This window comes from Drosophila yakuba, chromosome 2L, assembly GCF_016746365.2.
Source record: "Drosophila yakuba strain Tai18E2 chromosome 2L, Prin_Dyak_Tai18E2_2.1, whole genome shotgun sequence".
In the NCBI taxonomy this organism is placed as follows: Eukaryota; Metazoa; Arthropoda; class Insecta; order Diptera; family Drosophilidae; genus Drosophila; species Drosophila yakuba.
The window spans coordinates 27,031,583-27,057,974 of record NC_052527.2 but is presented as its reverse complement, the minus strand read 5'-3'; the positions used below and the strand labels follow the sequence as shown (position 1 = coordinate 27,057,974).

General features: G+C 40.8%; 2 protein-coding genes across 7 annotated transcripts in view; both read right to left on the bottom strand.

Moving 5' to 3' along the window:
- Positions 1-26,392, bottom strand: part of LOC26536134 (protein CEPU-1) — a 427,226-nt gene that overhangs the window by 91,545 nt on the left and 309,289 nt on the right. The gene's annotated exons all lie outside the window — the stretch shown is intronic.
- LOC120320619 lies at positions 6,507-26,387 on the bottom strand. 2 transcript variants are annotated; one of them, XR_006245107.1, is made up of 2 exons: positions 9,079-26,387; positions 6,507-7,320 (listed from the first exon to the last, which is right to left on the bottom strand). XR_006245107.1 is itself a non-coding variant. In XM_039370835.2 (2 exons), the coding sequence occupies exon 2, from the start codon at positions 15,444-15,446 to the stop codon at positions 10,341-10,343; it is 5,106 nt and encodes a 1,701-aa protein (XP_039226769.1). In that variant the 5' UTR covers positions 15,447-20,655; positions 20,799-20,816; the 3' UTR covers positions 8,725-10,340. The 2 variants fall into 2 exon arrangements, 1 of the variants encoding a protein (XP_039226769.1); XM_039370835.2 differs by lacking the exon at positions 6,507-7,320 and having other exon boundaries at positions 8,725-20,655; positions 20,799-20,816.

The window sequence follows — 26,392 nt, the reverse complement described above, 5'->3', positions numbered from 1 at the left end:
GAGCACTGAAGCTAGACGGCATGCTTATGGTGTTGATGCGTGAGAGGGCGTCTGCCACTGCGTTGTTTTCCCCGGGATTGTACACTATCTCCGTTGAGAATTGGGAGATAAAATCCAATTGGCGGAGTTGTCGAGGCGATGCTTTGCTTGCTTTCTGCCTGAAGGCGTATTGTAGTGGCTTATGGTCGGTTTGGATGATGAATGGACGACCCTCTAGAATGTGCTTGAAATGGATGATACCAGCGAAAATAGCCAGGAGCTCGCGATCATACGTGCTGTAGCCTTGCTCTGCCGGAGACAGTTTCCGCGAGAAAAACCCAATGAGACGCCAAACTTTGCCGACTAGTTGTTCGAGAGCAGCGCCGATCGCTGTATCGGAGGCGTCCGTTTTAAGGGCGAAGTGAGCCGATGGGGAAAGGAACGAAGAGCACACGGCACGTAAAATTCCTTGCTTGCAGACCTGGAATGCATCCTCCGCAGGGCCGGTCCAGGCTATTTCGCGCTTGTCATTTTTGGTTGCGCCTCTTAGGTAGTCTGTGAGCGGGATTTGAGCCTGAGCTGCGTGTGGGATGAGGTGTCGGTAGTAGTTGACCATTCCCAAAAACCGTCGCAATTACATGATAGTTTGAGGCTTGGGAAAACTGTTGATTGCTTGCGTGCGCTCAACAGGGGGCTTGAATCCGCTCGCATTGACTTGGAACCCTAAGAAAATGACCTCACTTTTACCAAATTGGCACTTTTGAGGGTTAATTTGCAGGTGGTTCCTCTGCAAAATCTCAACGATTGTCTGGAGGTGCTTCAAATGCTCCTCATGCGTTGTGGAGAACACGATGATGTCGTCCATATAGCATCCTACGAATGGAATGCCTCGAAGCAGGTTGTCCATGTGGCGCTGGAAGGTTTGCGCTGCATTGCGCAGTCCAGGTGGCATGCCGACGAATTCGAAAAGGCCGAACGGTGTAGTGACAGCTGTTTTTGAAATATCATCTGGCGCGACTGGGATCTGGTGGTAGGCACGCACCAAATCGATTGTGGAGAAAACCGAGCATCCATGCAGACGTTGAAGAATGTCTTCCCCATGGGGAATCGGGTAGCGATCTGGAATAGTGGAAGCATTAAGTTTACGATAATCACCAGTAGTGCGCCATTCGCTGCTCTTCTTGGGGACCAAATGAATAGGACTGGCCCATTGGCTGCTGGAGGGACGAATCACACCTTGCTGGAGTAAGAGATCGAAGTCCCGGCGTGCCGCTTTTAATTTTTCGCCTGTCAGCCTTCTTGGCTTGTCGAAAACAGGTGGGCCAGTTGTTTGAATGTAATGCGCAACCTCATTATGAATGCGGGTTGCTAAAGGCGCATTAGGACGAGTGATCTGCACAAAGCGACTAAGAAGATTGGAGTACGGGCGATCAATTCCACTGGAACTTTGCACGTTGATTGTAGAAACGTTGTAAAGTTTTGCTTCTGCAACTTCTCCTTTGGTCGAAACAGCTTTTGAGGGATCCATAAGGCGTTTACCCTTGAGGTCGAGGATGAGGCCGTGGTGCGTGAGGAAATCTGCTCCGATGATTGCTGATTGGACGTTCGCAACGACGAACGACCAGGTGAACTTACGCTGTAGGTTGAGACCAAAAGTTAGATTTAGCGTGCCGTATGTATCAATTATAGACGTGTTGGCCGCGAAGAGTTTGAAGTCGTCTTTGCGACGATGCATTCCCTTGATTATCGAAACAGGTATGAGTGAGATGACTGATCCGGAATCAATAAGGAATTTTATGTTGGTATTACGATCGATTATGTGAAGTCGGTACTCCTTTGAGAGGCGAGTGCTTGGAGATTTGCTGTCACCAGTCGCCTGAACAGATGACAGCTTCTTTAGTTTCCCTGCTGTGGCACCCAGGCACAGGGCGAGGAGCATTTTCATGCATTTGGTCCGAATTTGGCATGATAAAAGCAGACACGTGGTGCTCGGAGTTGCTGCTCGTTGCGATCGGCTGGGCAAGAATGGCTGGAGGGCTGCATGTTCTGGAGACGAGTTAAAGAGGCCTTGATGGCAGCGATGTCGCGTTTCAAGTCGTCCACGACACTTGTGCCAGCTGCCGGCGGGTATTCGCGGGTGTTGCCTCTGAATTGTGCCGAGGAGGGCCCAGCAGCCATGACAAAAGAACCCGATTCCTCTTCCATGAGATCGTCAGCGAGTGCAGCTTGCGCTTCCAAAGTTGCTGAGCGTAGGAGCTTCAAACTCCGTTGTACGTGCTGCGGTAGCTGAAAGAGCCAGCGGTCTCGCAAGGCGTCTGCAGACGCGCGACCGTCAGCAAGAGTTGTCATTTGCCGAAGGAGCTGCGAGGGCTTCTTGTCCCCAAGGTCAAGCTCCAGCAAAGCGCGCTGCAACTGTCTGTCCGGTGATTCCGTAAAGCGCTTGATGATAATCTCCTTCAGGTGCTCGTATTTGTTGACTTCCGAGGGTTGCACCAGAACATCAGATACTTCAGTCATTATATCAGCATCCAAAGCACTGATTAAATGGTAGTAGCGCGTGTTATCTGAAAAAATGCGGCTGCATTGAAATTGCGCTTCGATCTGCACAAACCATAACCGCGCATTTTGCTTCCAAAAAGGCGGTAGCTTGATGACGCCAACCGACTCGACGACAGGAATAACGGTGCCTGCGCTGTTGCCGCATTGAATTTCACCAGCGTCAGGCGAAGTTGGCGGTGCAGGCGAACAATCTCCGGTATTCATTTTGCTTATTGCGGGGTCACCAATATGGTAACTTATGTAGTTACTGCTTTATTTAATTCGAAATACAATATAATGTTAACTTGATGCCGTAAGCTTGTTGCGCGGCGGGGTTGAAGTCCAGAGTGGCCAGTCTGACGATATCAGAAGATATCGTCATCCAGGAAAGGTCTTGGCGTTAGTACTTGTTTACGCCGTGTTGCCAGACTGGGTTTTAGTCTGGGCGCCACAAAAGTTTGTTTATTTTTCGATACTGTTTATTTTGCGAATTGTTTACGGCAGCTAGGGCCGACAAAGAGCTATATCGAATTCACAAGTTGAGTCTTTGCCGAAGAAGTGACAATTGGCGGGACAGACGGCCGAAATGCAGCGCCCAAGCTTAACGTAGGTAGATAACAACGAGAACAAGGAATGAGCGCCGTACAGATAAATGCGTGCGAGAACAGCGGTTTGCACTATGGGCATCGCAACTGCTACCACTGACTACTTCGGCTTACAATATCAAGAGTATGAGATTAGTCTACTGCACAGTTTTGGCGGCTGCATGACCCAACAATTTGCTTTTCATTTCTTAATTGTTGGGGGGTTTGGTCCCACCATGAAACGTTCCGCTGTCTTTTAGACTGGTGTGATTGGGGGATGGATTCATTGGCGGATTAAATTATTACTCTTGTAATAATAGCGAGTTCTTTATTAACATTGGAGCTTGGAAGCTTTTCAGTAATAATAGTTTATGTTTCAAAGCTAAAAAAGTATTTACTGGGGAATAATTTAAATTTACGTACTGATCATAAATCGTTCCTAGGTACATATATTCGGTGAAACAAAAGGATTACCTTTGGTGGCTTTACCACGTATTCTGAGAGCTACAGTAATATTGTTAGGTTATTGTATACCTCGTAACATAAGAAGTGATTCTATTTTAGCAAAAGTCAGAGATGCTTTTGAAAATGAAACAATTTCAAAATGAAGTAAGTATAAGCAATTAGGCCCTCGCGCATATTATTCTGTTTTAGCTCATAATAATCATGAAATTATAAGACATCTAGATCAATTAAGAAATAAAAGTCAAATGATGCAAGTGAAAATATTGAATTTGAATAAAATGTTACTGAAAATGAAAACCAGATCTCTAATCAAGACGACATCAATAAACAACCACAGCATCTCCAATTAGGAGGTATTGGAAATCACGTAAAAGAGCGAGAGTTGTAGAGAATGTAACAAATATTGAAAATTAAACATTATGTAAAAATTAAGTAAAATCAAATATGTATAATTTGTTCAAAAAGCAAGTATGTAACCAGAATTATGTATAATATTGCACGACACGAAACATAAATATGCTTAAAAGATTAATAATCTTAATAAGAAATCAATTGTAATTGATGAACATATGTAGATATTCATAATACTATGTAAAGGGTATATTGTTAACAAAACAAGCCTAAGGAGAGGCGCGTTCTCTCTTGTTATTAATAGTTAGATCAATTATTTCGCCTTACGACAAATGGCGGATACATATGTAGATGTTACAAATTAGGTCAGCTCAGGAAATTTAACAAGAGAGAAAACTATAGTCGATTTCGCTGACTATCTAATACCCGCTATTCACTTAGTGGAAGTGCGAAGGAGAAATTTCAAAACTGACAATTTTTGGTGGCTCACACTTTAAGTGGGCGTATCAAACAAAAATTTTGGCAAATCGAGAGAAATTTACAAGACTATAGTCGAGTTCCCCGACTATCTGATACCCGTTATTCACTTAGTGGAGGAGAAGGAGAAATTTCAAAACTGACTTGTGGGCCTTTAAGTGGGCGTGGCAAAGAAAAGTTTTGCCAAATCAAGAGAAATTTACAAGACTAACAAAAATGTGAAAAAATATCAAAACATTTTTTAAAAATGTGGGCGCGGCAACATTAACAAACTTGCGCTGTGTCTGTGTCCGGAAACTTTTATAGTTCTTGAGATCTCGACGTTAATACGGACGGACAGACTGATATGGCCAAATCGACTCCGCTATTGTTCCTGATAAGGAATATATATACTTTATATCGGAAACGCTTCCTTCTGCCTGGTAAATACTTTTCAACAAATCTAGTGTACCCTTTTAGACCTACAGGAACAAGATATGTTTGAAGACAATATAATTTTCACAAAGAACTCGGAGATGGTATGCATTCATAAATGGACTTGCACACTGGAAGAGAGAAAGGCTGTTGATGACAAATTGACCTGCAAAATACAAGGAACCTCAGTCTTAGTTCTTCTTATAACACCATGGCAAGCCCGACGGTTGACAGGGTGAAAAAATCTAACAAGCTGGACTGGTAGTGTACAATTGCTACTGAAGCCAATTACTTACATAAATCCTTTTATAGCAAATAACAAGATATTCATTTATACGAACTTTAATATATTTTGCGGTGACTGCCATATACGTGCGTTAGTGCACCATCAACAAATAAAGTAACGGCTTTAAAAAACTGCGATTTAGTACTGAGGTAAACTCAAAAACCATTTGAAGCAGTTAATCGGCAGTAGGTGAATCTATGTTGACATGGCGAAGCAAGCGACCGAGATCGGTGTTGCAATTGACGTATGATCTATTTTAGCCATTCCATAATAGTTCGCGATATCGCGTTCCTTTTTTTTACAAAGCGACACGTCAAAGGACTGCTTCATTGCTACATTGATTCCATGACATTAAAAAAATGTTGTTGGAAAACGACAAATAGAGTTTGGACTATATATACATAAGAATATAAATAGGTTCCATATCATATTCTTGTGAAAATAAGAGTTAGTTGCTTTTTTGCTTTTGAGGGTATCAGCAAGAATAACTAAATTAAAAATCTAGATAAGGTAAAAAAAGTAAAGGGCTAAAATCGGATTTAAAAACCAAATATATTATGGAAGCTTTCAAACCGCTAAACCGTTTTATGTTAAAGGGTCTTTTTCTTACGTTTGTCTGTTCTTTAGGTAGGTCAGGTTTTACCGGCGGTCGGTCAAGAAAACCATGTAGAGTTATAAGTCCTCACACATGAATTTGGCACATTTGTTTTTAATATTTGTAGAAATATTATATATAACCGCTTTGTTTAAGGAGTCAGCTTCAGGAGACTCTGATCCATCCAAACAAAACGACGCGAAGCTTTGCGATGGTTTTTTCTCCTTTCATGACGCAATGATGAGGCAAAAAATACCGACAGGAACATGAATCTTCAAACGCAACTGCTGACGTATTTACCATACTCTTCAATAAAAGCCTTGTATTGGGCCTTTATGGCTGGACGATGCTCTAGTTTTCTCTCAAGAAATAAGAATCTTCGCAGAGCTTGCTGGTAGAACTCCCCCAAAAAGTCTAACGTTAACTTGGCTGGCAATCGAACAGAATAATCTCCAGCAGGTAAGCTAGTAAAAAGCTGGGCTGATGTCCGGTTTTATGGGAAGCAATAACAGCAGTGATGGAAGTCAAGTATTCGGTGGTTCGAAATCGCACTGTTAAATTAACTGACTTGTAATGTCAGCAACATGAGCGTTGTGTGTCAAAACAATTTGAAAAAGAAGTAGTGGATTAACATCCAGCCAATGTCGATTACTGTTTCCTAAGACTAATTCAATTTCATATTCGACTTAAGTGGGAAGTAAGACAGCACCATTTCCCCGCATCAACTGATGTTGAAAAAAGTATGTACGCAGAGGTATTTTGAATGTTACAAATATAAGCCATTGAGGAGTCCGAGAGCGCTTGGTCTTCTCTTTTGTTATGGTTACTAAGAAAAAGAACATGCTTACTAAATATACCCATGCATATTATTTCACTCAGCCCCGGCTTAAGAATCCTCAGAATGGATTTAAAAATGCCCAAAGCTGAAGCCAATCGCGCTAAAGTTATAAGCAACGTTTAAGTAGGGATTAATAAAAAAACTAAAAATAAAAACCATTTCCTAAAAGTGTGTGCGTGGCAGTATTCTGCGACTTGTGTGTGTTATAGTGTGCGCGGCAGCATTAGTAAGCTAACTTGCACTGCGTCTATGTCTCTTAAATCTGCGTGCTTAATCTCAACATTCTGTGTTTTATTGTTCCTGAGATTACGATATTCTTACGACCGGAGAGAAAGACGGCCAGATCGACTTGGCTATTGATAGTAATCAAGAATGTTCTTCATATAGTCGGAAACGCTTTCTCCTACCTGTTATAAGCTTTTCAACGAATCGAATATACGATATTACTTTACGAAAAACGGGTATGATAAGAAAGATCCAATTTAGTGTTAAAAATGTTAGTAATGAACGCGGCAGACAGACAGAATTAGAAATAATAGGAGAATATTAAAAAAATAAAATTATATGTAAATTAATATTATAATATATATTAATAGGATATTATATATATAATATATATATATACGGGAGAATTGACTTTTATAACTTTATTATCTTAAACTTCGCTCTTAAGCTATTCCAAAATGCCTATATAAACGCAAACATGTCTCCATTAGTTAGTTCAGTACTGAGTACGCTATCAATTGCGATAGCTTTGCTAAGCCCACTTCAACTTCGAAGTCCATTATCCAACCTAGTGATAATTATATATATATATATATATATAATATATATATAAACGCAAACGTGTCTCCATTAGTTAGTTCAGTTCTGAGTACGCTATCAATTGCGATAGCTTTGCTAAGCCCACTTCAACTTCGAAGTCCATTATCCAACCTAGTGATAATCCAAAGGCTCTAGTTCTTATTAGAATTAATAAAAAACGTTTAATAATACATCAAAAATCAACGGTTTTTTTTTTAAACTCTCGGTCTGAATTCGTAAATGTTGCAGTCGGTAGGATAAAAAGGATATATTGTGCGAGTTGTTTACAAATATCAATCTAGTAAGATCCTTGTACAACGAAGTGTTTCTTTTAAGATTGAACCACGCGAATCGGCGCTAAAGTGAACATAAAATCGTAATACAATTAACTCCTTTTTGTCCGCAAAAGAGCGACGCATAATCGGTGGTTGACACACATTAGTCAAACCTACTGCATACGATCAATAAAAACAAAAAAACCAAGAACCAAAAACTCTGCTCAAATCAACCATGGCAACCGAACAAGTTCAACTGTTATCGGAACCCAGTCTGAATCAAGCCTTTAGTCAAATTAACCAAAATTTAGTGGTAACACCCAAGAGCTCAGTGCTTTTATCCGAAGTATCGAGGTCATACTTCAACTTTACCCAACAACTGACACCAGACAAAAACATGTATTCTTCACCGCAATTGCAGGAGATGCTCAACGAGTTTCCCAGTTATCCGGAGCAATAACCTAGCCAACCCTAATGAACGAATATAAAACCCAAACACCATGTGAAGAACTACTCCGTCGTATTTACAACACACCTTTCAGCGGAAGTATCCGTAAGTTCGTCGAAGAGTTAGAAATTAAATCTTTCACATTATTATACACAAATGTTTTAAATAATACAATCAAAGATGTTATCATGAGAAAATTGCCCGATAGGTTATTTATGACCCTTGCTAGACACGACATTAGAACAGTATCAAAACTTTAACAAAAAGCACAACAAGAGGTGTATACAAAATAACTTTCAATGACCGAAGAAAACCCTAAAATAACTCTAGCCTTAACACAATTAAACCCCAAACCTCTAAGAATAAAGGAAACTATCAAAATTTCGTGAACAATTCTATGCATAATACAAATAAATCAAATCCAAACACTAAGTTCAAACACTTCATTCAAGGCCCTCCCAAATAAATCCGAGGTTAGCAAGTGAATTCACCCAAAAACTAAATACAAGTAGAGCCCAGAATCATTTAAATTTTCAATGAAGTCATAGTGCACCAAATATAAATATAATATTATTTATATTATATTATATATATATATATAATATTATATTATATTATTATTATATTCTATTATATAGTAACATATATTAATGTCTAAGTACAAAATGTAATCAAAGATATAGAGCCCTTCGATTAAGCTTAGCTTACGCACAGCATCATATTCCAAAGTCTAGACTCTGTGGCGAGCTAACATTCGATCACTAGGCGAACAAACTGAAATAACAGAAACTTCCGCCCACGCAATCGTCTCAGGATTCTCCAATAACTTATATTTTTCGGGAGCTCCCCTCTTCACGGGAGAATTGACTTTTATAACTTTATTATCTTAAACTACGCTCTTAAGCTATTCCAAAATGCCTATATAAACGCAAAAGTGTCTCCATTAGTTAGTTCAGTACTGAGTACGCTATCAATTGCGATAGCTTTGCTAAGCCCACTTCAACTTCGAAGTCCATTATCCAACCTAGTGATAATCCAAAGGCTCTAGTTCTTATTAGAATTAATAAAAAACGTTTAATAATACATCAAAAATCAACGGTTTTTTTTTTTAACTCTCGGTCTGAATTCGTAAATGTTGCAGTCGGTAGGATAAAAAGGATATATTGTGCGAGTTGTTTACAAATATCAATCTAGTAATATCCTTGTACAACGAAGTGTTTCTTTTAAGATTGAACCACGCGAATCGGCGCTAAAGTGAACATAAAATCGTAATACAATTAACTCCGTTTTGTCCGCAAAAGAGCGACGTATAATCGGTGGTTGACACACATTAGTCAAACCTACTGCATACGATCAATAAAAACAAAAAAACCAAGAACCAAAAACTCTGCTCAAATCAACCATGGCAACCGAACAAGTTCAACTGTTATCGGAACCCAGTCTGAATCAAGCCTTTAGTCAAATTAACCAAAATTTAGTGGTAACACCCAAGAGCTCAGTGCTTTTATCCGAAGTATCGAGGTCATACTTCAACTTTACCCAACAACTGACACCAGACAAAAACATGTATTCTTCACCGCAATTGCAGGAGATGCTCAACGAGTTTCCCAGTTATCCGGAGCAATAACCTAGCCAACCCTAATGAACGAATATAAAACCCAAACACCATGTGAAGAACTACTCCGTCGTATTTACAACACACCTTTCAGCGGAAGTATCCGTAAGTTCGTCGAAGAGTTAGAAATTAAATCTTTCACATTATTATACACAAATGTTTTAAATAATACAATCAAAGATGTTATCATGAGAAAATTGCCCGATAGGTTATTTATGACCCTTGCTAGACACGACATTAGAACAGTATCAAAACTTTAACAAAAAGCACAACAAGAGGTGTATACAAAATAACTTTCAGTGACCGAAGAAAACCCTAAAATAACTCTAGCCTTAACACAATTGTAAAAACAAGAGCTTTTTCTTGAGTATAAATGATAAGTCGGATGGTGCTAGTTTAATAGTTAAATTTTAATGACAATTCTTGATTATTTCTCCTCACTTAAACTCCTCGTGGCTATATCTTAAACTTCAATTTTTTATCTGTCCTTGTTCTATCCTCTCTTTTTTCCAATTCTTATCTGCCACTCGTTCGCTAGTACGAGTTGGCAGCCTAGCGCAACAGCTGTTATGTTAACATCATTCAAAAAACGCGGAATTCAAATATACAAGATTATTCTAATTGGGTTTTGACCCAACATACCGGCCCCCTTGAAAGTATGCGATTGACTTTCAAGAGACAGGTAATAAGGCGAGTTTCCGTATAGGGCGGCGGATGATTCCCTTGGCAGTGCGTACGTCGGCTACACGCACGATGTTGTCCGCTCCTGCAATCGTGCTGACTATGCGCCCAAGAAGCCACCGTTGTGGAGGAAGATTATCCTCGTGAACGATTACCATGTCGTTGACAGCCAAATTTGGTGAAGTCTTCGTCCAGGTTGTGCGAACTTGGAGCTCGTTGATGTACTCGTGGCTCCAGCGACTCCAGATGTGATGTTTGAGTGCGCTGACCCTTTTCCATCGATCCAACTTGTCCAGGTTGTCGTCGATTGGTGGAAGTTCCGGTAGTGCTCGGAGTGCGTCACCCACTAAGAAGTGGCCAGGCGTGAGAGCGGCCAGGTCGTTCGGGTCTGATGAGAGCGGCGTTAACGGGCGAGAGTTCAGTATCGCCTCGACGTCAGCAGCTGCAGTGGCTAACTCCTCGAAGGTTAACCTTGTGTCTCGAAGAGTGCGATTGAGTAGTCCCTTGACACTTTTTACTGCAGCTTCCCATATGCCCCCGAAGTGTGGAGCCCTGGGTGGAATAAAGTGGAAGTTAATAAACTCTGAGCGACAGAAATAGTGGATTGTTCTTGTTGTTTCGTCTTTAAACAGAAACTGCTTCAACGATTCGAGCTTGTTGTTAGCTCCTGCGAAATTTGTAGCGTTGTCACAGAATATGTCCGAGGGAAGTCCGCGTCGGGCAATAAAACGCTTTAGTGATGCAATGAAGCTATCCGTCGTGAGATCCGATACCACTTCGACATGTATCGCCTTCGTGGCAAAGCAAACGAAGACGGCTAGGTAGGCCTTGGTAGGCGGCTTACCCCGGATGCGCAAATAGACGTTGATTGGTCCGCAAAAGTCTATTCCGCATCTTGAAAATGGTCTAGATGGTGTGATCCGCTCTTTAGGCAGTTGGCCCATTAGCTGCCTTTCGAGAGTTGGTCGATAGCGGCGACAATGTATACATGAGCGAACGACTTGTCGCGCCAAGTCCCTTGCATTCACTATCCAGAACTGTTTTCTAATTAAAGCGACGAGCGTCCGTGGCCCGGCGTGATAGTTCTGTAGATGAAGATGGCGAGCGAACTGTGACACAAATGGATCCTTAGCTGGGAGCAGCACAGGATGCTTTTGGGTTTTTGGGTAGTCTGCTAGCTCCAGGCGCCCTCCGACCTTTAGCATTTGGAAGCCATCTGTAACCTGGAGGAAGAGACTAAGATTTTTAAGGTTAGTGCGAATCGGATGGCCCTTCAGGACCGAGGACATCTCTTGAGCGAAGTGAATAGTTTGAATATTCCAGACGATGCAATGTAGCGCCCGCATCAGTTCTGCTGGCGTCGGCGAAGGTGATTGGAATGGCGTTAGTTTACGGCAGCGCTGAGTAAATCTGTACACCCAAGCGATAACTAGTAGGCAGCGATGATGCGAACTGATCTTGTAGATTCCTTCAAGTAGTTGATTACTAGTCGTGTGTACGGCAAAGGCTGATTTTCTCTTTTCCAGTTGGACAGTTTCCATATCAATGTCACTGTTGTCTCGACTGTCCTTTGGCCAATGTTGATGATCTTGGCCTAGGAACTCAGGTCCCTCGAACCATATCGATTGTTCCAACTCGGTGATAGTGCAGCCCCTGGACAAGATATCAGCCGGGTTGCAGTGAGTAGGAACATGTTTCCAGTGGCAATCTGACGTGAGTTCTTGAATTTCGGCAATTCGATTGCCGACAAAGGTTGATAAGGTGGCCGAGTGTTGGCGATTCCAATGTAGAACAATTTGAGAATCGCACCATAAGAACGAAGTCGGCTTTCTGTCAGCGAAGATTCTAATGATTTTTTTGTAGAGCTGTGCTAACAAATGTGCTCCACACAGTTCTAATTTCGGCAGAGATAGCTTCTTGGTGGGAGCAACTCTGGACTTCGATGTGATTAGCTGTACCTTGGTCAGCCCATCTGATCCGATTGTGCGAGCGTAGATGCAGCATCCATACGCTCGAATGGAGGCGTCACAAAAGCCGTGTATTTGAAAGGTATGTATCGCTGATTGGAGGCAATATCGTGGTATTGCTACAGACTCCAACGACGAAAGCGATGCAAGCAGGGACATCCAAGCTGTATGAATGCCTTGGGGTACTGACTCGTCCCAATGTAGTTTTAGGAGCCACAGCTCCTGGAGGATAATTTTTGCCACTATGATAATGGGAGTAACTAATCCCAACGGATCAAACAGCGAAGAGGCTATGGACAAAATCGAGCGCTTGGTGACGTGGTCCGAATCGAATCTTGGCGAGAACGAGAACATGAATGTGTCCCGTACTTGGTCCCATTTTAGGCCAAGCGTGCTGGTTAGCATTTCGTCGTCCAACTGCAAATGTTTGACTGTAGCGTCATCGACAAACTTGCAGTGATTTGAATGCCATTTTGCGAGTTCCAATTGGCCATCCTGTAGAATCGCTGTAACTTCCCTTTTGATTTGATGTAGCTCCTCTACCGTATCCGCTCCACCTAGGAAGTCATCCACATAGAAAGACGATTTGATGGCTTTAGCTCCAATCTCCAATTTGTCCATGAATTTGTCGGCTAGATATGACAAACTGCGTATGGCTAGATACGGTGCAGCCGCTGTGCCATAAGTTACAGTATTCAATTCGAAGGTGCTCAATGGTTGCGATGGCGACGCTCTCCAAAGAATGTATTGGAATCTGCGATCCTCGGCAAACATGTTGACTTGGCGGAACATCTTGACCACATCAGCAGTGATGGCATAGCGATGTATCCGAAAACGCAGGAGTAGTGTATAAAGATCTGGCTGAATGGTCGGCCCGACCATCAGAATGTCGTTGAGCGATTTCTGGGACGTCGTCTTGCAGGATGCGTCGAAAACCACTCTGAGCTTTGTTGATGTGCTATTAGGCTTGAGCACGCAGTGGTGCGGAATATAATAATGCGGAGTGTTTAACTGTGGATGGCTCACGGGACTCATGTGTCCCAGATTTTGAAACTCCTGCATAAATTCAACATATTTGGCCCCTATCTCAGGCCTTTTGCATAGGCTGCGTTCGAGGGAGAGGAATCTCCTTTTGGCAATGTCGAATGAGGCTCCGGGAACGGTAGGTTCATCTTTAAATGGAAGTCGTACTTCCAATCGACCATCTGAATTACGTCGTACCGTTTTGGTGTAGAACTCCTCACAGTTTCGCTGCTCTGGCGTAAGTGTGATCTCAGGAGGCTCCACATGATCGATGCGCCATAGCCGTTCCATTTTTTGGTCAATTTCTGTTAATGCGATAGATGAGTACTGATGGAGTGTTCTGGGATGAGCTCGACATCGACCAGACACTATCCATCCAAGTAGTGTTTTTTGTAGTACGGGCAGATCCTTTCCTAATTTAACTTGGCCGACTGCCAATATATCGAAGAAGGTTTCCGTCCCCAAAAGCAGATCGATCCGACGAGACTTGTTAAAGCTCTCGTCAGCAAGAGATGAGTGCTGCGGAAAGTTCCACGCAGAAATGTCAATTTCCGATTCTGGATGATAGGCAATGTGGGATGTCACGCAAAAATCAAGGAGCAACTCGAATCCATTGTGCCTCGACTTGATATTGGTGGTTGCATGGTGTTTAATTCGCGTTTGTGTCTCACCAATGCTACGAATCTCGAGGTTGAGCTTGCTCCGTGGCAGTCGAAGTCTTTGAGCAAACTCCTCGGATATGAAATTCACCTGAGAACATGAATCCAGAAGCGCTCTTCCTATTTTGTAGCTTCCAGCTGCATCCTTGACCAGAATCAGTGCCGTGGCCAGAATGACACAGTCGGAACGAGACTCCGTGTGAGTATGCGCGACTGCGTCCGAAACTTGTACAGGCTCCGCTTGAGGGAGTGGCAAGGGAGCTGCGGCCGATCCTGGCGATGGCCGATGAAGCAGCGAGTGATGCGGTAGTGCACATGAGTGGCACCTCCGCGTCGACGGGCAGTTGGCTACAAGATGACCCCTGCCAAGGCAATTAATGCATAGCTTGTGGCGCTTTACTGCATTAAGGCGATTATCTAAGGCGAGATTGATTAGTTCTGGGCATCTAAAGGTCTTGTGGTCTGTCTGTGAACAGATGTTACAAGTTTGTGTGGTGCAATTGAAGGACAGACTTGCCTGATTCCTCTGCGAGCGCGACCTATGGCCACCTGGTTGACCCATAGGGGCTTCAGCAGGAGGCTTCTTATCCGATTCCAAATATTGACAATGACGTTCAACGACTCCAACGCATTTGTCCCACGAAGGCAACGTAGTGTAGTCCAGCGACTCATTCCACTTCCTCTTAGTCTCCTGGTCCACTTTGCCCATAACTATGGAGATGAGCATGGCCTCGCAAATCTGTGGCTCGGTGCTCAACGAACGCAACGAGTTGTATAATGCGGATGCATTATCGATTAGGCTGCGCAGCTGCTGACCATTTGACTTGGCGACAGTTGGCAATGCGAAGAGTGACGATATGTTATCCAAAAATACGAGAGTCGGGTTGTCATAGCGCTGCTTTAAGCGGTCCAGAGCCTTTGTGTAGTTGTCTGCGGTCACCTGGAAAGCTCGAACCGTTCCAAGGGCTGGTCCTCGAAGACAGTTTAACAACTGGTTGAACTTCTCGATCTTAGACATGGATGGCTGGTGGCCAATAACTTGGTTAAACGACAAGATAAAGTTTTGGTACTCGCAGTATTTGCCGTCAAATGTCGGCAATGATAAGCGCGGGAGCTTAACTGCAGATGTGTGCCCAAAATTAACCGTAGATTCATGAATGCCGGTGCTGTTAGCGTCTGGTCCAAGTTGCTCCTGAACGCAAACCTTGGCGTGGATAAACAGTTCCTCTAGTTCGAAGCGAGTATTGCGCTGCGCCTCAGCTGGCTCCATCTGCTCTATGGCTTCCTGGGTAGATAAAGCAAGTTTAAAATACGATTCCAAAATCGACAAACGGCAAGATAATTCCAACGGAGATAAATTCAAACCAGGTTCCACTGATTTGCTCATACGTGTAAGGTTTTTTCGAGCACTCGTTCGTTGAGCTTTAAGTTGCTCCAGCGAAGACATTTTTGCAGATGTTTGTTTACTTTATTTAATTTCGATCTGGATATTCCTTGCTTGACAAGGTCTGTGAGAGCGAGCGAGACGACGAGATGTAGTGGAAAATTTTCGCTCGCCAAGCCTAGAGTGCAACCTAGAGTGTTGCGACAGAATGAGGTTATGTATGGGGTGCTCCTGGGGGCAATATGTATAGATGGAGGACCGAGATGTCGACTCCAACTATGGCGATGACACTTGGAGGATGTCCAACGATGTCCAATGATGCGGCGGGAGACCCTTGAGTATAGCCGGCACCTGCGCCGCATGTAGTTGTGGGCAAATGCACTAGTGAAAATCCTATGCGGACGCTGGGTAGACCGGCAGCGAACGCGATGCGCGAATGTACGAGAGTTTGGCAGGGCAAAAGTCGTAAATGCGCGTGCGAGACTTAGAGCAAAGTAAAAATGGGGGCGAACGTAACCACAATCATCACCACAATTAACTAAAACGTAGCACAAGTCCTGTCACGGTCGCCAAAATGTAAAAACAAGAGCTTTTTCTTGAGTATAAATGATAAGTCGGATGGTGCTAGTTTAATAGTTAAATTTTAATGACAATTCTTGATTATTTCTCCTCACTTAAACTCCTCGTGGCTATATCTTAAACTTCAATTTTTTATCTGTCCTTGTTCTATCCTCTCTTTTTTCCAATTCTTATCTGCCACTCGTTCGCTAGTACGAGTTGGCAGCCTAGCGCAACAGCTGTTATGTTAACATCATTCAAAAAACGCGGAATTCAAATATACAAGATTATTCTAATTGGGTTTTGACCCAACAACAATTAAACCCCAAACCTCTAAGAATAAAGGAAACTATCAAAATTTCGTGAACAATTCTATGCATAATACAAATAAATCAAATCCAAACACTAAGTTCAAACACTTCATTCAAGGCCCTCCCAAATAAATCCGAGGTTAGCAAGTGAATTCACACAAAAACTAAATACAGGTAGAGCCCAGAATCATTTAAATTTTCAATGAAGTCATAGTGCACCAAACCCTCCTCTCAAACGACAGAGAAAAAGTGTTAGTGTACAATATATAATGGACACAGGATGCAAAAACTTTCTTCAACCTTTTTCCCCGGCGTCGACTCTGACTCCGAGAGGAAGTAACCCATTCTTAAAAATTAAAATGAATAATATTATTATGAAATGCCTAGTAGACACCGGTTCATCTATTAATATTATGAAACAAAATTTCTTTAATTTTTCAATCAAACCTTTTAAAAACACCATAAATGGCGTTATAACATGTAACCAATCATTGCATTCAAGCAAACTTTGTCCCATTAAACAAACATTCTATATTCACAATTTTCAGAAAAATATGAATTACTATTAGGCAGAAACTATTTAGAGCCAACTTTAGAACCAACTCTCAAATTATTTATTCAACACAAACAGTCACTATAAATGGCTATACATTTAAAATGTGGTACGACCACATCCAAACAGATGAGTCCAAGGCTACCAATGAGTGCCCCAGGTCATCTAACCCACAGGAAACCCCTCTACATACCCCGAAAAAGGAGAAAACACTCCGGAAAATTAAGCGAGAACCCCACTTAAAACCAGATGTGTCAAAGGTTACTAACGAGTACTCCAAACCATCTAATTCAGAAGAGTCTAAGAAAACTAAAAGACCCAAAACCATCACGCGACCGCATGAGTTAAGTGGAGCTTGAAAAATTGGAATGTTTCTCTTTAATCAGTTCTTCGAAAAGTTTATTGGAATATGTATGCTACAGCAGCGGAAGGCGGTTATTGATATACGGAACGTATAGTTCAACGTAGCAAATAAAAAACAAAAGCTTCATTTTGCCGCATATAGACCATCAGAACTATATAAGTTAACACGAGCAAGTCAGAAGAGGGGTGCGACGACCCGCCGAAATGCCATCCAAGACCGGATGGACCAACAATAACATCGGCGACGCTGAGCCAGCCCAGTAACGCATTTCGCTTTAGCGAAAGCGATGTGCAAGGGTCAGCGTAATGCGAGGCGGGCATGTGCGCGCTGGGTGACCGTCGAAGGCACGGAACTCCAGACGGCACGAGGCGCTGACTAAGCGCTCTGCTGGGTCCGCTGCCTCCAACCGAAGACTTGGCGGCCTTAATAAAAAGATCTAGAAATCAAGGTCTCGTAATCGGGTTTACTTTGAAAACACTTCGGACTCGCGCGCTGCACAATAATAGTGAACAGCAACAAACAAACAAAATAATACAAAAACAAAACAACGCTGCACAAGCAACAGTGAAAACCGCTGCATATCAACAGTAATCAGCTAAATCAACGACAGTCAGAGGATAAACGGATCAACCAGCTACCGTCTCCGATGCATTTTTATTATACCAGTATACCAATATAACATGTAAGTGAGATCTTTATTTTCAATTTACCTCTTTTAACGTCAACCAGACATGTGTGCCAATTTTTGAAAAAAATACACATAATAAGTAACGAAATAAAACAAAAAAAAATAGTGATTGCAATTAAAAGTTCAGGATAGCGATTTTCATTTACAAATTGTTTAAAAAAATGATGAAGAAGGAAAATTAACCTCTTTCTCATACAAATTATAAAAAAAAAATTAAAAAAGTATCATTGTCCGATGTATAGAAACAGTATCGAAAACAATGACAGTGACGAGGACTTAATACAGAGCTATAAAGACATAAGAAATAATAGCCATCAAGGGGGTTACATTGACGGCACTGAGATATGTTTGAAGACAATATAATTTTCACAAAGAACTCGGAGATGGTATGCATGTCATAAATGGACTTGCACACTGGAAGAGAGAAAGGCTGTTGATGACGAATTGACCTGCAAAATACAAGGAACCTCAGTCTTAGTTCTTCTTATAACACCATGGCAAGCCCGACGGTTGATCAGGGTGAAAAAGTCTAGCAAGCGTGGACTGGTAGTGTACAATTCCTACTGAAGCCAATTACTTATATAAATCCTTTTATAGCAAATAACAAGATATTCATTTATACGAACTTTAATATATTTTGCGGTGACTGCCATATACGTGCGTTAGTGCACCATCAACAAATAAAGGCAACGGCTTTAAAAAACTGCGATTTAGTACCATTTAGTAACCATTTGAAGCAGTTAATCGGCAGTACGTGAATCTATGTTGACATGGCGAAGCAAGCGACCGACATCGGTGTTGCAATTGACGTATGATCTATTTTAGCCATTCCATAATAGTTCGCGATATCGCCCCCATTCCTTTTTTTTTACAAAGCAACACGTCAAAGGACTGCTTCATTGCTACATTGATTCTATGACATTTAAAAAAATGTTGTTGGAAAACGACAAATAGAGTTTGGACTATATATACATAAGAATATAAATAGGTTCCATATCATATTCTTGTGAAAATAAGAGTTAGTTGCTTTTTTGCTTTTGAGGGTATCAGCAAGAATAACTAAATTAAAAATCTAGATAAGGTAAAAAAAGTAAAGGGCTAAAATCGGATTTAAAAACCAAATATATTATGGAAGCTTTCAAACCGCTAAACCGTTTTATGTTAAAGGGTCTTTTTCTTACGTTTGTCTGTTCTTTAGGTAGGTCAGGTTTTACCGGCGGTCGGTCAAGAAAACCATGTAGAGTTATAAGTCCTCACACATGAATTTGGCACATTTGTTTTTAATATTTGTAGAAATATTATATATAACCGCTTTGTTTAAGGAGTCAGCTTCAGGAGACTCTGATCCATCCAAACAAAACGACGCGAAGCTTTGCGATGGTTTTTTCTCCTTTCATGACGCAATGATGAGGCAAAAAATACCGACAGGAACATGAATCTTCAAACGCAACTGCTGACGTATTTACCATACTCTTCAATAAAAGCCTTGTATTGGGCCTTTATGGCTGGACGATGCTCTAGTTTTCTCTCAAGAAATAAGAATCTTCGCAGAGCTTGCTGGTAGAACTCCCCCAAAAAGTCTAACGTTAACTTGGCTGGCAATCGAACAGAATAATCTCCAGCAGGTAAGCTAGTAAAAAGCTGGGCTGATGTCCGGTTTTATGGGAAGCAATAACAGCAGTGATGGAAGTCAAGTATTCGGTGGTTCGAAATCGCACTGTTAAATTAACTGACTTGTAATGTCAGCAACATGAGCGTTGTGTGTCAAAACAATTTGAAAAAGAAGTAGTGGATTAACATCCAGCCAATGTCGATTACTGTTTCCTAAGACTAATTCAATTTCATATTCGACTTAAGTGGGAAGTAAGACAGCACCATTTCCCCGCATCAACTGATGTTGAAAAAAGTATGTACGCAGAGGTATTTTGAATGTTACAAATATAAGCCATTGAGGAGTCCGAGAGCGCTTGGTCTTCTCTTTTTGTTATGGTTACTAAGAAAAAGAACATGCTTACTAAATATACCCATGCATATTATTTCACTCAGCCCCGGCTTAAGAATCCTCAGAATGGATTTAAAAATGCCCAAAGCTGAAGCCAATCGCGCTAAAGTTATAAGCAACGTTTAAGTAGGGATTAATAAAAAAACTAAAAATAAAAACCATTTCCTAAAAGTGTGTGCGTGGCAGTATTCTGCGACTTGTGTGTGTTATAGTGTGCGCGGCAGCATTAGTAAGCTAACTTGCACTGCGTCTATGTCTCTTAAATCTGCGTGCTTAATCTCAACATTCTGTGTTTTATTGTTCCTGAGATTACGATATTCTTACGACCGGAGAGAAAGACGGCCAGATCGACTTGGCTATTGATAGTAATCAAGAATGTTCTTCATATAGTCGGAAACGCTTTCTCCTACCTGTTATAAGCTTTTCAACGAATCGAATATACGATATTACTTTACGAAAAACGGGTATGATAAGAAAGATCCAATTTAGTGTTAAAAATGTTAGTAATGAACGCGGCAGACAGACAGAATTAGAAATAATAGGAGAATATTAAAAAAATAAAATTATATGTAAATTAATATTATAATATATATTAATAGGATATTATATATATAATATATATATATACGGGAGAATTGACTTTTATAACTTTATTATCTTAAACTTCGCTCTTAAGCTATTCCAAAATGCCTATATAAACGCAAACATGTCTCCATTAGTTAGTTCAGTACTGAGTACGCTATCAATTGCGATAGCTTTGCTAAGCCCACTTCAACTTCGAAGTCCATTATCCAACCTAGTGATAATTATATATATATATATATATATAATATATATATAAACGCAAACGTGTCTCCATTAGTTAGTTCAGTTCTGAGTACGCTATCAATTGCGATAGCTTTGCTAAGCCCACTTCAACTTCGAAGTCCATTATCCAACCTAGTGATAATCCAAAGGCTCTAGTTCTTATTGGAATTAATAAAAAACGTTTAATAATACATCAAAAATCAACGTTTTTTTTTTTAAACTCTCGGTCTGAATTCGTAAATGTTGCAGTCGGTAGGATAAAAAGGATATATTGTGCGAGTTGTTTACAAATATCAATCTAGTAAGATCCTTGTACAACGAAGTGTTTCTTTTAAGATTGAACCACGCGAATCGGCGCTAAAGTGAACATAAAATCGTAATACAATTAACTCCGTTTTGTCCGCAAAAGAGCGACGTATAATCGGTGGTTGACACACATTAGTCAAACCTACTGCATACGATCAATAAAAACAAAAAAACCAAGAACCAAAAACTCTGCTCAAATCAACCATGGCAACCGAACAAGTTCAACTGTTATCGGAACCCAGTCTGAATCAAGCCTTTAGTCAAATTAACCAAAATTTAGTGGTAACACCCAAGAGCTCAGTGCTTTTATCCGAAGTATCGAGGTCATACTTCAACTTTACCCAACAACTGACACCAGACAAAGACATGTATTCTTCACCGCAATTGCAGGAGATGCTCAACGAGTTTCCCAGTTATCCGGAGCAATAACCTAGCCAACCCTAATGAACAAATATAAAACCCAAACACCATGTGAAGAACTACTCCGTCGTATTTACAACACACCTTTCAGCGGAAGTATCCGTAAGTTCGTCGAAGAGTTAGAAATTAAATCTTTCACATTATTATACACAATTATTATAATACAATCAAAGATGTTATCATGAGAAAATTGCCCGATAGGTTATTTATGACCCTTGCTAGACACGACATTAAAACAGTATCAAAACTTTAACAAAAAGCACAACAAGAGGTGTATACAAAATAACTTTCAATGACCGAAGAAAACCCTAAAATAACTCTAGCCTTAACACAATTAAACCCCAAACCTCTAAGAATAAAGGAAACTATCAAAATTTCGTGAACAATTCTATGCATAATACAAATAAATCAAATCCAAACACTAAGTTCAAACACTTAATTCAAGGCCCTCCCAAATAAATCCGAGGCTAGCAAGTGAATTCACACAAAAACTAAATACAGGTAGAGCCCAGAATCATTTAAATTTTCAATGAAGTCATAGTGCACCAAACCCTCCTCTCAAACGACAGAGAAAAAGTGTTAGTGTACAATATATAATGGACACAGGATGCAAAAATTTTCTTCAACCTTTTTCCCCGGCGTCGACTCTGACTCCGAGAGGAAGTAACCCATTCTTAAAAATTAAAATGAATAATATTATTATGAAATGCCTAGTAGACACCGGTTCATCTATTAATATTATGAAACAAAATTTCTTTAATTTTTAAATCAAACCTTTTAAAAACACCATAAATGGCGTTATAACATTTAACCAATCATTGCATTCAAGCAAACTTTGTCCCATTAAACAAACATTCTATATTCACAATTTTTTAGAAAAATATGAATTACTATTAGGCAGAAACTATTTAGAGCCAACCAACTCTCAAATTATTTATTCATCACAAACAGTCACTATAAATGGCTATACATTCAAAATGTGGTACGACCACATCCAAACAGATGAGTCCAAGGCTACCAATGAGTGCCCCAGGTCATCTAACCCACAGGAAACCCCTCTACATACCACGAAAGAGGAGAAAACACTCCGGAAAATTAAGCGGAAACCCCACTTAAAACCAGATGTGTCAAAGGTTACTAACGAGTACTCCAAACCATCTAATTCAGAAGAGTCTAAGAAAACTAAAAGACCCAAAACCATCACGCGAACGCATGATGTTGAAAGGAAGAAGTTAAGAGGAGCTGGAAAAATTAGAATGTTTCTCTTTAATCAGTTCTTCGAAAAGTTTATCGGAATATGTATGCTAAAGCAGCAGAAGGCGGTTATTGATATACGGAACGTATAGTTCAACGTAGCAAATAAAAAACAAAAGCTTCATTTTGCCGCATATAGACCATCAGAACTATATAAGTTAACACGAGCAAGTCAGAAGAGGGGTGCGACGACCCGCCGAAATGCCATCCAAGACCGGATGGACCAACAATAACATCGGCGACGCTGAGCCAGCCCAGTAACGCATTTCTCTTTAGCGAAAGCGATGTGCAAGGGTCAGCGTAATGCGAGGCGGGCATGTGCGCGCTGGGTGACCGTCGAAGGCACAGAACTCCAGACGGCACGAGGCGCTGACTAAGCGCTCTGCTGGGTCCGCTGCCTCCAACCGAAGACTTGGCGGCCTTAATATATTTGATTTGCATTTAGTTCGTAAGATACCTGAATTCAGAGCAGTTGGCTCTAATAAAAAAGAACCATTCAATACAAACGTAATTGGTTTAATTTATACAATAGAGGCCCAGTCGGTGCAATTACTGGATGGAGACTTTTTGTAAAACAGAACCATAATAACATAGTACGTCGAAATTTCGGAAATTATTTAAAGGGCAGTGTCAGTACGAAGCTTGTCAGAAGTAGTAAATAATACAGATCAGGTTTTTGGATGAACCGATAAATGTTGTTGAATTAAAACAATATAAAAGGAGCAAAGAGTAGCGTTAGTAGCCTTTTATTTTACAAAATCATAAGATAAATAAGATAGAACTGAGGGATCCGAAGCTATTGAGTGAGGCGTTTATAACATTGCTATTCATTCAGCAACAAAGCTAACACCATAAGAACTCTTTACAGGCAGAACGCATAATTTTCATAATAACGTGACATTCAATATTGAGTACGATTATTTGCAGAAGTTCAATGCATTTCAAGCCGAAAATGGGACAAACTCATTCTCAGGTTCTTTAAACACAAAGTGTTGGAAGATAACATCCTATCCCTAACAACAACCAGACCTCAGAAAATCCACATATTAAAGATCAGAAGAAATAAACAATATTATTTACAGGTGGTCAATTGCTGTGGCCGAGGAGAGCAGATTCGAAGTCACACCATCAAAAGGGAATGAACCATTGGCTCTGATACAACTGGGAGCGGCATGTGTAAGGCCTTTTCCATGAAAATATAATATGGAGAAGTACATTCCGAAACCAGAGATATACTTAAATCCCTGCAAAATAAAATGCAAACGTAGAAGAACAAGGGGATTATTCAATGGACTGGTTTCAGTGGTTAAATCTATAACAGGGAATTTAGATTCGGACGACGCAAAAAAGCTGGAAACAGAAATAAGGAAAATGCAGGAAGAGTAAGACAGGCTGAGAGAAAGCATATGCTCACAGGGTAAAGCAGACTTAACGAAATATATAATAAGTAGGGTAAACACGATCATAAATACATACTTCAAAAAATGGCACACGTAAGATATTTCAAGAGAATGGCAAAATAATATATAGGCTAGAATACACACTTACAACAAACGTGCTGGCACTGAAACTAAACGATGTTGCCCATAGTCTGTTATTGGCCAAGATAGGAGTAATCTCGAGATTTATATTCCACAGACAAGAAACGAATAGATGTATTTAAGAATTGGCATACAACCAGAGCATACATTTATTATCGCCAGAACATATGTATGAGTTTTTAGAATTAAGAGCCATCATGAGCAACACATACATACTATTCTCAAACAGCTTCCCTTTTTCTAAGAAGGAAACATTCTCATTGCGTAGAATTATCGCACTTCCAATGAATAACACAGAATTTGTGATAACTCCAAATTATGTGTCAATTCATGGGGACGAAATATATTACTATAAAGAAAAATGTCAGTTGTTAAAGAATATTTTTATAAATACATTTGTAAGAACGACAAAAAAAAGCTTGGCACATCAGGACTAAAATTAGATATACCTCATCTATATCTAAAATTAGATATACCGATCAAGAGAAGTAGCACCACCCGAAAATTGGAAATACACTAGTTAAAAATTTTCTGCATAGAGAAACATAGAGACCACGATTTATACAACTATATACACGATGCTCGGCATACTATTGATACTGGTATTCACCGTGGCCTGTTATTCTATAAAGACAACGATTTGCTCACCGGCTACCAGAACACTTGCCACCTTCACACCCACGCATGCCCCCCTAAGGTCGGTAGTTCTGTCTGAGGGGGGAGAAGTTACCGCCTCAGCATTCACCCTCAGCGATCCCCCGCCGAATCCCTTTCGTCAGCCAGAGGTTTAGAAGACACATTTGTAACGATGAGTATTGGTATCGACTAACACTTGAAACGCGGACTCTTTGTATCGATTAGTACTTGAAATGCTGAATCGATAGAAACATCGGGGGCCACCCAAATTCTACTTATCGGTCAGATCAGCACCTTAATTCAACCCAACTCATACTCAACTCCAACGAACGTATTTACTCTGTCCAATTCCCACCTTCAAGAGTTAACTCGCGCACCTCATACGAGTTGAAAGAGAGTTCTGACTGCGTCAAAGAACTACAAATATTCGAAGGACACTAGGAAACGTATATGTTTTGGATAAATAGAGCCGATATATCGATGTCGATATTGGCCGATTATAATGTAATAAGGAATAGTCCCCTGTATGGGGCAATCGTGTTGCATATCAGTGTGATATGCGTACATATCGAGAGTACACTGTACTTAGAATACTTGCATAAAGCAGTAATATAATTACATACGCATGGGCAGTGTTAGCATAAACAATAATGTTCAAGTGAAAGTATGATCCACGCTAACCAAAAGCCGCTATGTACACAATGTGCGCACATAGCATTCTCTGCCAACTTTTTTAGCATAAGTACTACATAGTACAGCCGCTTCTCTGCCGGCTTCACAAGGCAGCTAAGGCGCACTTCATAGCCTAAGAGGAATATAGTATTAGCTTCAAGAAGCAGTGAAGTTTGAGAACTGAAACAAATAAGTTGCCATGTAAAATAAACGGAGCTATGCTCCATGAAAACTATAAATAAATTGTAAAACTACATCTAGCGGATCCTACCCTCGACATGGCGACCGTGACAGGACCTAAAGACTAAGGAGGACACGCCACAATCAACACCAAATTTTTTATTGGACTGGACTGGAAAGGCGGATGGAAGACAAAATTCCGAGTGAGTAGAGTAAGGCAATGGGAAAAAAGCGCGGCGGTGTGCGGCAAAAATTAAAAAAGAGAATAGCTCACCTAAGGTGGCTATTATATTCTCAAACGCTACCAGCCCGGTCAACTACTCGCAAATTACAAGCAGAGCTTTACTTTTTAGAACATGAATTTAAAAAAGCACCAGAAAAAAACCAAAGCCAAACTTTCTCATTCATTAAAACCACAATCGATACGAAAACTAAAACTGTAACACCACCACCCAGAGCCAGCACACCAGTCTACTAGGAACAATGCCTGTTGGACTGCGAGGGACCATGGAGCCCTTATTGCAATATGACTTGCAAACATGGTAAGGGCACCAACCAAAGGTCGCCGCTTTACGTATCAAGTTAAGCCTGTAAGGACACCAACCAGCCACCAATAGCACAATTTTTTTTTCAATAGCACTGTGTTTCAAAATTTTATGAACAAATATCAAAACATTTTTCAAAAGTGTGGGCGTGGCAGCTTTGGGCGCTTTGTAG

What these genes read in the sequence shown, in the direction of transcription:
- LOC120320619 (XM_039370835.2), bottom strand. Translation starts at nt 15,446, where the DNA reads ATGTCTTCGCTGGAGCAACTTAAAGCTCAACGAACGAGTGCTCGAAAA.